This window comes from Vespa velutina, chromosome 4 (assembly GCF_912470025.1).
Source record: "Vespa velutina chromosome 4, iVesVel2.1, whole genome shotgun sequence".
NCBI classification, from domain to species: Eukaryota; Metazoa; Arthropoda; class Insecta; order Hymenoptera; family Vespidae; genus Vespa; species Vespa velutina.
The window spans coordinates 1619834-1632423 of NC_062191.1; the positions used below are offsets into that span (position 1 = coordinate 1619834).

Here is a 12590-nt window from a genome sequence, read left to right on the forward strand (position 1 = left end):
ATCTCGAGAAATGAAAAAGCAGCAGCAGCAACAGCAGCATAGGTAGGTACGTTTACATTAATGTTTGCACGACGAGAGCGGTCAACCGAATAATGAAACTTTTTAACAGGCCATTAATATTCTTCGAGCGCATTGAGTATCGCCTAAGAATAGAGTGGGTAGATATAAACGATGATTTTCTCATGGTATAGGAAATATATTTTATAACCTTCCTTTATTTATTTATTTATTTATTTACTTATTTATTTTTTTCTTTTCTTTCTTTCATTTTTTTTTCTTCTTCTTCTTCTTCTTCTTCTTTCCTTTCAATTTTCCCCCATGGTCTCTCTCTCTCTCTCTCTTTCTCTTTTTCTCTCTCTCTCTCTATCGCGTGCGCGTATATAAATAAAACGAAGAGATGAGAGAGAAAGAAAGAGAGAGAGAGAGAGAGAGAGAGAGAGAGAGAGAGAGAGAGATTTCGATTGAAACTTAGTTTCAAGTCTCGACGATGCACTTTCCTTTCGTTTCCCATATTGAAGAAGGGAAAATAAACGACGTGCCTTTATTCACGTAGAAGAGATCGCCGAGAACTCATTGAAAATGAGTCCGGGCTACGATCTACAACGAACGAACGAACGAACGAACGAACGAACGAACGTACGTAGGAAGGAACGAACGAACGAACGAACGAACGAACTAATTTACTCGGAGAATCAAGATCAGCGGGCAAAGATTGTGATCGTGCCTTCGAAAGGAGTGTTCTAAGTCCCCGATATGAGTCGTGTAATCCCCCGTAATGAATCTTCCAAGAAGAGGACTAGTCAGACTGTACGTTTCAAATATTTATTTGAGCGAGTTCGTCATTCCTTTCGTTTAATGAACGCCCACGATTTAACTTATTCGTATCATCTATAGTTTTCGTATTTAAAATATCTAGGGAAGGATCGATTAAAGTATTTCGCTTTCTATTTAAATCTATCTCATATTCTTCTTTTTTCTAAATATATATATATATATATACATATTTTATCAATTATATGTCACATTTGATAAGTTTCGAAGGAGTTGTTTGGATAAAAGATAAAAAAAAAAAGGAAAAAGAACGAAGAGAAAAAAGAAAATAAAAATAAAAAAGAAGAAGGAAGAAAAATTACATTAAGATAAAATAAAATAGAAGAAGGATCGAAGGAAAATATATAACCCGCGTGGTAAAAGAAGAATTCGTCAACTCTTTCCATCACCGAAGTTCTTATTTAATCTTTTCGTCGTGAGATGGCGCGAGCTGTCCACTCCTTTCTTTTTCTCTCTCTCTCTCTCTCTCTTAATTTCTCAATCTCTCTTTCTCTCTCTCTCTCTCTCTCTCTCTCTCTCTCTCTCTTTCTTAACTCTTGGCGCGTTAACGAGACCAATCGAATTTCACGATCGTCGTTTGTTTATACGTTGCGATCGTCCATATTGTCCGCGTCCTTGCTCATATACGTTTTTGTTTATAATCAATAACAGTTATTGTGTTAAAAAAAAATTTAAGGACGATATTAACGGTTTATAGGCATCAGTTAGAGACGCGTGTGTTACAGTTCGAGACGGTATATTATTTCCTTATTTTTATTTTTAACCTTATTCGTAATTTTTTTTCGATCGTAAGTTAGTTACAACAGTGCTAGTAAAAAGATCACGTGATCTAATTGAACTTACCATTTCTTTTATCGTGCTAATCGGGACAATAGAGATCGTTGTTTAAAAAAATCAAATATTTAATTTGTCGTGTTCATCGATAATATGTATGTATTATGATAATATTGAATAGAGAGGAACGAAGATGTGAAAGCTTAGATCTTACACATGTTGTGAGTATATACGATAAATAAAAAAAAAAAAATACATATATATATATATATATATGTATATATACACAAGTGAAAAGGAGAATGATGATTAGAATTATCGTTTATCGTCATCGAAATTCGTTCGATCGTTCTAATGACATTTACGTAATGATTTTGAACGATACGACAAAATCGTGATATTGAAATTCGTTGAAAATACTTTGACGATCGATCGACCGTCGACGATGACGACGACGACGACGACGAGCAGCCGTTTAATTATAATTAATTTAAATTCGATAATGATTACAGGTGCTGTTAAGGCGAAGCAGCGGAGATGATTCGTAAAGGAGGTAAGTGACCTTCTTCTCATTTTCATTGTGATGAAAAGTAATATTAAAATTTTTTTTCCATACTCGTTGAATTTTGAAATCTTTTACGCGTAACTTTGGTTTTTGTCGTCGATATAATGATTGACGTCTTTTGCGTTAATGTAAATATGTCGGTCTTAAAGAAATTTTCAATAACAATGAGGAACGAAAAAAAGCCATGTGCAAGTCTTTTTCGATTGGTACATAAGAAGGACCTGAAAGAGAGAAGAAACGGTGGGATGAGTGGTGGAAGAAGGGGGAGGAGATGGAGGAGGAGGAGGAGGAGGAGGAGGAGGAGGAAGTGAAGGAGGAGGAAGAGGAGGTGATTGTGATGGTCGAAGAGGAAGGAGGAGGAGGAGGAAGAGGAGGAGGAGGAGGTAAAGGGGAGAAAGGGGGAGGGATGGGATGAGGGAGAAAAAAAAAGAACTGGTTTAAATATTTTCTGGGCACGTGTTTTACATGGGTAGAGATATACTCGCTTCTCTCCGGGCACGCTCAAATGTATAAGGCCCAACTCGCTTATCTCGGGTCAGATCTCAGCGGTGATCTTCAGCACTCATTTTTTCGTACGGTCGCTATTATGCTCGTCCACGAGAGCCTCTATCTCTTTCTCCCTCTATCTCTTTCTCTCTCTCTCTCTCTCTCTCTCCACGCTCTTTCCTTCTCATTCTCTCTTGGAAACTCGTTCGTCCCTTACAAAGGCTCTTCCGACTATTATTAATTATCGCCCTGTCTTTTCCACGAGCGTACGTGAGCATACGAAAAGTGTTATGGCCCATCTGAGTTTGTTTGAACGAGTAAACGTTGTTCTCTCTTCAAGAACATATTTCAAACGAAGACAATATATATATATATATATATATATATATATATATATATATATATGTATGTATGTATGTACGTATGTATGTATAATTAGCGATTTAGGTAAATATCTGTGTTTTGTATAAAATTACATTTAAATTAGATCGTTCGTTCTATTAACGTTAACTTTAAGACTGTTCATAATCGAAGAAGATCGTATATTTCATAATGTGCATGAGTTTTAAGAAATCGAATATTTATAGTCGGTAAATAAATTTCTTTTCTTTTCAAACGTTACTATATATTTCGCGTTGAGAGCAAAATGAGATATATTCTGTTAGAGCAGAAAGAGAGTGAGAGAGAGCGAGAGAGAGAGAGAGAGAGAGAGAGAGAGAGAGAGAGAAATAGGCGACGCAAAGTCGCGCGTGTTAGAATCAATCGAGACTCACGAGGTTCCTGGCACATAGAAAGAGAAAGAGAAAGAGAAAGAGAAAGAGAAAGAGAGAGAGAGAGAGAGAGAGAGAGAAATAATTAGAATTAATTTAGGTGGAACATTAAATCTAGGCGAGTGGGCCCACCGACAGGAATGACACAACTGGCTCTGATTAGTCTTAATGTGTTAATTAGAGAAGATTGCTGTCCGACTTCTTTCTTTCTTTGTCGATCCTATTCGTTCCTCACTCTCTCTCTCTCTCTCTCTCTCTCTCTCTCTCTCTCTTTTTCTCTCTTTCTATATACCTACATACATATATATTTCTCTTTCATTCCCCTACTCGCGAGGTCGATGTCGTCAAAGTAGCCGGTGCTCTTTCTCTCTCTGTACGGTCCGTTCGACTCCGCCGATTTGCGAGTGAACGAGCGAGAGAAAAAGAGATAGATAGATAGTTGGATAGATAGAGATAGATAGAAAGAAAGAGAGAGAGAGAGAGAGAGAGAGAGAGAGGATCGTGTCGAGTGGAAAGGAGATCTTACCAAGTATCATATTTTAGCGGACATCAACGTACCGACCGACGCACACGTACATACTCACTTACCAACGTGTTCACACACACACACATACATACACATTTATATATATATATATATACGGTGCCCCGGCTACGATCATTAATCACTATTATCTCGGGGTAATTTTTCTTCGATATAATTTCGTCTGTTTACCCCCGCGAGTTGGCGCGCGAGGTTGCACACCACAACGAGAGAGAGAGAGAGAGAGAGAAAGAGAGAGAGAGAGAGAGAGAGAGAGAGAGAGTATGTAGGACCATGGACGAGATCGAGAGGAGTATGAAGAGAGAAGAGAGGAGAGGAGCGGCGCCGCGTCGAGACTTCTCCTCCTATCCTCCTCCTTATCCTATCGTTCTTCTCCTCCTCTTCCTTCTTCTCATCCTCCTCCTTCTTCTTCTTCTCTTTCTACTCTTTTGCATCCTCTTGCTCCTTTTATTTCGTGGCGCGTGAACTCTCGACATCGACTTTGTGTATACGCAATGTGTTACATACATACAAACATAAATACATACATACATGTGTGTGCGTATATATATATATACATATGTGTGTGTGTGTACATATAAGATATCTAGAGATATACATACCTGCGGCTTCGTTAGCCCGAACCTCTCGAAGGCGCCTGTTCCCACACACGAATGTCGACAAATCGCGCGTACCTTACCCGCGTCCTCATGAGAAAAACGAAAGCCTTTCCCGTTCGACCTCCATGGTATCCTTCCTTTTCCTTTTCTCTCTTTGCTGTCTCTTCTTCTTCTTGCTCAATCTCCCATAGGGTTACCAACCCTCAGACTCGTGTCAAAGAAGCGCATTCGCGTCTCACGAGTAATTGAAAATCCACACTCGAATAATGTTCCCCCGTTATACACTAATGATGGATACTAATTTTATCCCTTGCCCCTCTACACCTCTTCAAAAACTTATGCGTTGCACGTTAACGTTTTATTATTATTATTATTATTATTATTATTATTATTTATCATTTATTTTTTCTTTATTTATTTTCCCTCTTGAAATAAGTGTTCTCTCTCTTTTCTTCTTCTTATATGTATATATATATATATATATCTACTTGTTCATCAACGTCTTGCGTCCACGAATTTAAAAAAATGTAAACGACCCTTTAATTGATCTCAGAGTTGGGTAACTATATTTTTTAAGTAGCCTCGAGTTCTCTCGTTACTTAATCGTTATCTTTCAAGTAAGTTGGCGAAGACGTGGACGACAATGATGACGATACATGGTCATGATAGCGACGGTGATGATGATGATGATGATGATGATGATGACGGTGGTATTGGTGATGGTGATAGCGATGATAGTGGTGGTGGTGGTTTGATCGATCGTTTCTTGCACGTTGAAAATATATTTGATCGAATTAACGACCGTCCAACTCGGCCGTCGCGGATGAAGTCAGATTAATAAGGACGATGAAAATAATTTTGAGAGTTCGGTGATTATTAACGTTTCTTTTTTATCTGTATTTTTGTTTTTTTTTTTTTTATGATTCTCTCTCTCTCTCTCTCTCTCTCTCTCTCTATTTGTCTACCTACCTGTCTCTTGGTATCTATTAATCATCGAATTAATTAGACAGTTACAAAATTCCGATAACTTATCATCGAGGTACGAGCAGATTGCGACAAGTATGATATTAATAACCATGTACATGTGTACATATCCGCGCGTGCTCGATACTTCTCATCGTTCTTTCTCTCTGTCAATTTATTTCTCTCTCTCTCTCTCTCTCTCTCTCTCTCTCTCTCTCTCTCTGTCTCTCTCTCTTTCTCTCTCTCACACAATTTCTCTTTCTCCCGTTGATCATTCCACAAATTCCCGTGACGATAGATAGTATCGTAAAATCATATTAATTCGTGCGTACGAAATGAGGTTATTGACCTCGTATGGAAAAAAAGAAAAAAAAAAAAAAAGAAAGTACTACAATTCCATTGGAAACAAAATACAATTATTAATACAATTATTATTTATTAAAAATACGATTATTAATACGATAATTTCTAATCTTATGCAAAATAAGTATCTAATAGAAAATCAAAAAAATCTTTAGAAATATCTCCTTACGGTTCCTTAATCGAACGACATTTTTTTTTTTTTTTTTCAATTCATATTTTCTTCCATATTAACGCGTTATTAAAAGACTAATTCTTATTCAACCACTCGTAAAGTCGAATAGCTGTTTGCAGAGTTAATGCGAGCACTTGGTCTGGAAAATGGTAAGGTAGCATTAGAGAGATAAAAAGATACATATATTTTATTTTTAATATATCGTATTTATATAATATATCTATATACATATATATATATATATATTCCTATGCTATTTTTTACGTCATTTGCTTCGACCAAGTGAAGCCACTCGGCGCCGTGCGTTAGTCAATGAAATCTTGTAAGGATTATGCTAATTCCTTCCCCGACGCTGTGTTAGAACATGATCTTTCGCGCGATACCTAACGAACGTGTTCCTCTACAAAATATTCGTGTTCTTTTTTCTCTCTTTTTTTCTCTCTCTCTCTCTCTCTCTCTCTCTCTCTCTATATATATATATATATATATATATATATATATATATTTCTCGTTCTCCCTTTATCTATCCTATTTCTAAGCATCAGAGTGCCAAGAAAAATATAACACTATCTCGTAGAAACTGGAAGAACGATCCTTGAAACGTTCTCGAGGCTTATAATTAATAGTACACTTTGATTAAGAAAATACTATGTAACTTAAATGTTCTTGATTTTCTTCATTCTAAGATGGACCCTATTCTCTTGAAGATTTTCACATTGACGAATCCTTTGAGATTATATATAGATTATGAAGAAAAAAAAAAAAAAAAAAAATTGAAGGAAATATAAAGAAAAAATATACATTCGATATTTAAAGGTATAACATTGTTCGTCTCTCTTTCTTTCGCGCGAATATATCGAGGTCATAAGGCATAAGAAACGGGCTCGCATTCGCGACTCTGTTATACTCGACTCTTCTTAACGTTAAGGTTAAAGATTTTAAACCAGGAACATTATCCGTGCCGAGTCACGATTCTCTTTCAATACGTACTTTGCACTGTTCGAACGTACAAATGCGTACCTTATTATACTATGTATGGATGCAACATATATATATATATATATATATATATATATGCGTATGTGTATGTATGCAAGAAGGGTAAAGGACGATTATCCTTTGGGAATTAAAAAATTTTGTAAAATAAACTATTTGAGAGAACACGACCGGCTATCGAAGGTAAGGCAAACGCCGAAAGACCAGCCAGCACTTAGCGAACGATTTAATGAACGTCGATGCTTAAATAAATGATAGTGCACGCGGAGAGTAACGAGAGTGCCATGGAATTATATGTTTCGCCTTACATAAGGCCGCCCCCCATTATGCGTGAAGTTTCTGTCGTATCTTTCTACCTCTTATATCCTATCCTAGGGACTAACTATCCTCTGTTCGGCGACTAACTAACAGCGAGACTTTGAAGAAAGAGCGAGAGTTAAAGAGAGAGAGAGAGAGAGAGAGAGAAAGAGTAAAAGAAGGTGTGTGTGTGTGTGTGTGTGTTTGTGAGAGAGAGAGAGAGAGAGAGAGAGAGATTCTGTAGATCTTTCCATGAGATGATGGTCATTCGAGGAACGGATATAAATCACCTACGAGAAGTGTCATCCCATGGTCCACCCCCGGCATTCCTTCATTTGAATATAATTCTGTCTCTCTTCATGGATTCTCTCTCTCTCTCTCTTCCTATTTCTCTCTCTCTCTCTCTCTCTTTCTCTCTCTTTCTCATATATTCTTTTCCTTCTTCTTCGTTCGACACGATCTTTCAGCCGCGCATCATTACGTGCCACGTAGACGTACTACCTATACTCGCTAAATGAATATTGTATCAGTTCGTACCATTCTAGAATATCTTCCTTCTTCTTCTTCTTCTTCTTCGTCTTCTTCTTCTTCATCTTCTTTTTCTTCCTCTTCTACTTTTTCTTCTTATTATTATTCTTCCTATATATAGATAGATAGATAGATAGATATATTATTTTCTCACTTCGATCGAGTCATCCCATCGTCATAGTCGGACCTATCCATAAAATCGATGAATCTCTTCGACCGATCAAAAGATGATTCGCGTTAATGGTAATTTAAATTTATTTTATCGGTATTCTCAACGATTTCATTTTCGATACGCATAATAAGTGTATATCCAGGAAGCAAGAAAGAATTAGAAAGGAAAGAAGAGAAGAAGAAGAAGAAGAAGAAGAAGAAGAAGAAAGAAGAAAAAGAGAAAAGGTAATTACGATCGTAAGATCATTCGAAAGAAATTAATGAAAAATTTTCATTTGCCGATTAATGGGAATGGATCGTGAATGATATAATATAGATACGCTTATAATTTCTCCCTGTAGTGTCGTCGTTGGTTTGTTTTTTAAAGAGACAGCACAAAACGAGAGGGGTCGATGGCGGACGTCTTGGCAGGATCATCTTAATTAATCATTTATATTCAATAACGAAGACGGAGGAGCGAGCGCGCTCGCACGCACGCGATAAAGATAGAAAGAAAGAGAGAGAGAGAGAGAGAGAGAGAGGAGAAGAGAGAAGGAGAGAAAAAGAGAGAAAAAGAGAAAGAGAGCTTCGAATGCTTCGACGATGATTCTGAAGTTTATCTCTCCTCGCTCGGGCACATTAATAATTAGGAGGAGAAGGAGGTGGAAGAAGTGGAGAAGGAGGTGAAGGAGGAGGAGGAAGAGGAGGAGAAGAAGAAGAAGAAGAAGAAGAAGAAAGTGGTAGGAGTGAGTTAGTGGTATCACTGTTACTCGCGCAACGTTGATTCGATCAACCTCGGCCGGTATTCCTCTCCTACTCGAGTGATGCTTTCGAGTACTCGAGATCGAGCAAGGAGGGAGAGAGAAACAATCATTGTGACTCTTTGAAAAAAAGGAAACAATCCTTTCGCCAGTGAGATTAATACGATCCTCACCTACTGGGTGGCTCCAACGTGATTTCGCTATACTAAAACTTGCCGAGAGAATGAGACTTCGAGAATGTAATCGATATCATTTCTTGTTGCCAATTCGAATCGATACCTATATTCAATTTCGAATGGTGAATTGTTGCGGCCCTCGTCGATCTCTGAATTTTCTTTCTTTTCTTTCTTTCTCCTTTTTTTTTTTATTGTTTTATTCTCTCTCTCTCTCTCTCTCTCGCTCTCGCTCTCGCTCTCGCTCTCGCGAATACTTTACTTACAGTAATACGTAATACCGAAGAAATTCATTGAAACGTAAATATTAAGAATAAAAAAGAATTTCATTATAATGAATAACGACGTATCGATTATTTAAATTTTTTACTTTTTCTTTCTTTTTTTTTTTTTTTTTTTTTTTTAAATTCAACGATAAATATTTTAATACGGCGTATATAAAGTTATCGTGGCAGGAATCACACCCTGTATGTTACGTTGAAACTAGAGTCACCGAGTGTGCGCGTTTACATTTGTAAAGTCACGGAGTGACCGGTTAAGATCTTCGCTAATTATCATCATTTATAATTGTCCCTTCTTGAGGCACCCTCGTATAACGTGCTTGGTTCTTCGCGGAAGGAAGAGAACAAGAGGAGAACCTGCTATGTCTCTTTTGTTTTTTCTCTCTCTCTCTCTCTCTCTCTCTCTCTCTCTCTCTCTCTCTCTCTCTCTTTCTCTCCCTTCTTCTCTCGAGGTTTAATATTTCAAATAAATGCGTGCATTAGCGCGCTATCTCGTCGTGATCCTCCGTTGACTATTAACAACGTCGGCCGAGCCACTATTATGACTTATCTGACCGAGAGCCTCTCGCTACAATACTGTCCTCTTTCCCTCTCTCTCTCTCTCTCTCTCTCTCTCTCTCTCTCTCTCTCTCTCTCTTTCTTTCTCTCACTTTTTCTTTTTCTTTCTCTTCGTTCCTCCTTTCGAGTCACCTAACGATTCTCCTTAACGCGACATCGTTATATCACGCTGTGGATACTATCCCGATCCGTGTGTATGGAGCTAACCAAGCTTGATTATTTCCAAATGGAAAAAAGAAGAAAATAACGAAACAGATTACAATTTCTTGCCGAGTCGAACCATTAAAGGAGCCAACGTTGTTTCTGACTATGTTTCTGTTCTTTGTATTTCTATGTATATACGTGTATATATATATATATATATACAACATAAATACGTGCATACATATGTATGTATGTATGTATGTATGTATGTATATATATATATGTATATGTACGTACGTAGGCGATCATCGTGATAAATTTTCGTCGCTCCTGCACGTTTATAACGAAGAGAACGAGACGTGATAGTAACGCGATCGTTCATCGAATGAGTCTGTCGTTGATGTTTCTCCAGCGAGTTCCTTCGGACCTGTCCATTTTGTTCGTCTAAGGTAGAAACGAACGTACGTACGTATGTACGTATAGGTACATAAGTTCGTAGCACGTTCCATACTCCCTTTAAGGACGGTTCATTAAGCGGCTAAAACATTTTCACGGACACCCGGTAGCGCGTTAATGACTGATGACCGTGGAACGCGAACAGGATAAGCGACTAACGAATAGAGCTACCTACCTACCTACCTACCTACCTACCTATCTTACCTATCTTCCTTTTTACCTAACTACCTGCTCTAAAAGTTTTCCTTACCCCTGCTGGTTTGTTTTCCCTCGATTATTCTCTCTTTCTCTCTCTCTCTCTCTCTCTCTCTATCTCTTTCTTTTTCTCTGTCTGTTTTTTCTATGAGTTCGTGGGTTTGCTTAGCTTCCTTATCGATGAATGTCATCCTTTATTAATGAGTCGAAGATAAATTCTGAGACGCGACAACGGTCCTCTACTGTTTAGGAGGATGTTCATCTTTCTCTCTCTTTCTCTCTCTTTTCCTCTCTTACTCTCACCCTTTCTTATAATTCTCTCTCCCTTACACCCACCCTATATTCTAGTTCGTCTCTCTTCGAATAGTGAAAAGCGCGATCCCTCTGACCGAGGGTGGGCCAATATCGTTAAAATCGTCTGGACCCTCAAGAAACGAAACGTCCCCGATCGACTTATTAATTTTCGACGGGTGGAAGGAACGATGGGATCCTTCTACGAATAGATTATCATTTGGCTACCGTATACACATCGTTTATATATATATATATTCTTTTTTTCTCGTTCATTATAATAATAACCTCAAAAATACCTACTACATATATACATATATATATATATATATATATATATATATATATATATATATATTTAATTATCCTTTTTTCTCTTTCTTTTCTGTCGATTTATTTTCTTTTCCTTAACCTTCTTATTTTTTTAATTTTTTTATTTATCCTTTTTTCCTTTTTTTTTTTTTTTATGTAGGTAGCATTATAGAATCACGATAGAAATTTTTCTTTATCGAAATTAAACTCGTATAAACGTACAAGCGTATAGACTATCGCTGTCGTTGTTATCCCTTTACCGTTGTTGAATGATCACGAGAAAGAGGATCGATCGAGTCTCGATTCTCGTTTGGAAAGGAAATTTTGTAGTAGACCGCACCCTTCGACTTTTTGAGCCTCGCTCGAGCCCTTGAAAAAATACCACACCCCCTGCCGCGAGTGAATTCTCTCTGTCTCTTTCTCTCTCTCTTTCTCTCTTTCTCTCTCTCTCTCTCTCTCTCTCTCTCACTTTTTCTTTCTTCTTTTCACTCTCACTCCTTCCTAATATATATTTAATCAGGCACGAAAGCAGACACATATACGCATACATAAGCACGTATACTCACACACGTAAATGAAAGAAGTTAGAAGTCCGATGACGTTGCGTCCAATATACATACACATATAAGCACGCACATACAAATATGCACACGCACGTCGTGTTCATGTACACATACAAGTGGACCATTCGAACATTAAGCTGACACCCACACGAATACGACGAGGCTTGCTCTCGTCGAGTGGATTCGAACACCTTTTTTGAATCAGAGGGTCAAGCGACTTGGCCGTAGATCATCTTAATGCCTCCATTGTTGTTTTAGGACGCCCGCGACTATACTGGGTGTCCGCCGCGATAATGTCGATGTATCTTCGAACTGAGAGAGAAAGGACGAGAAGGTAGACCTGATATAGCACTCTTTTGCATACACACACACACACACACACATATATACATATACACATACATACGTCAATGCATATATATATATATATATATATATGTATATATATTACGTAGATATAAAATATAAAAAGAGGATACGCGTTTTATTGACCAAAAATCCTGGGGCGTGTCCCTGAGACATTAATGCTTTTTCGCGCACCCGTTTAAAATCAACGATTTTTAGGACTCGTTTTTCCATCTAGAGAAAGACGGATGCGCTCTAGTCGATTTACATTTATATAAGACCCCCGACCAGGATTACTTTTGGCGAATGTTCGAAAATATTCCGTAGGAATGAGGAGAGTAAAACTAAATAAAAAAAAAAAAAAAACATATATATATATATATATATATATAAATGAAGGGAAAAAAAAATAAAAAGCAGAAGAAAAATCCTCGATTCTTGAGCGAGAAATGCATCGGGGCGCATCGTTGCAA

At 37.5% G+C, this 12590-nt stretch overlaps 2 protein-coding genes across 2 annotated transcripts in view; both read left to right on the forward strand.

Annotated features, from left to right (window-relative positions):
• Positions 1-1561: 1561 nt before the first annotated feature.
• LOC124948700 (zinc finger homeobox protein 3) overlaps positions 1562-12590 on the forward strand; it is a 402750-nt gene continuing 391721 nt past the window's right edge. Inside the window, exons 1-2 of the mRNA XM_047492682.1 lie at positions 1562-1826; positions 2118-2158. The gene's annotated coding sequence lies outside the window, so the exon portion shown is untranslated. The remainder of the gene's footprint in view (positions 1827-2117; positions 2159-12590) is intronic.
• The window catches only part of LOC124948483 (methionine aminopeptidase 2-like), a gene marked incomplete at its 3' end in the record, with an annotated part of 18010 nt that continues 10635 nt past the window's right edge, over positions 5216-12590 (forward strand). Inside the window, 2 exon segments of the mRNA XM_047492157.1 lie at positions 5216-5318; positions 11212-11249. Coding sequence (XP_047348113.1) covers positions 5216-5318; positions 11212-11249 — 141 coding nt within the window.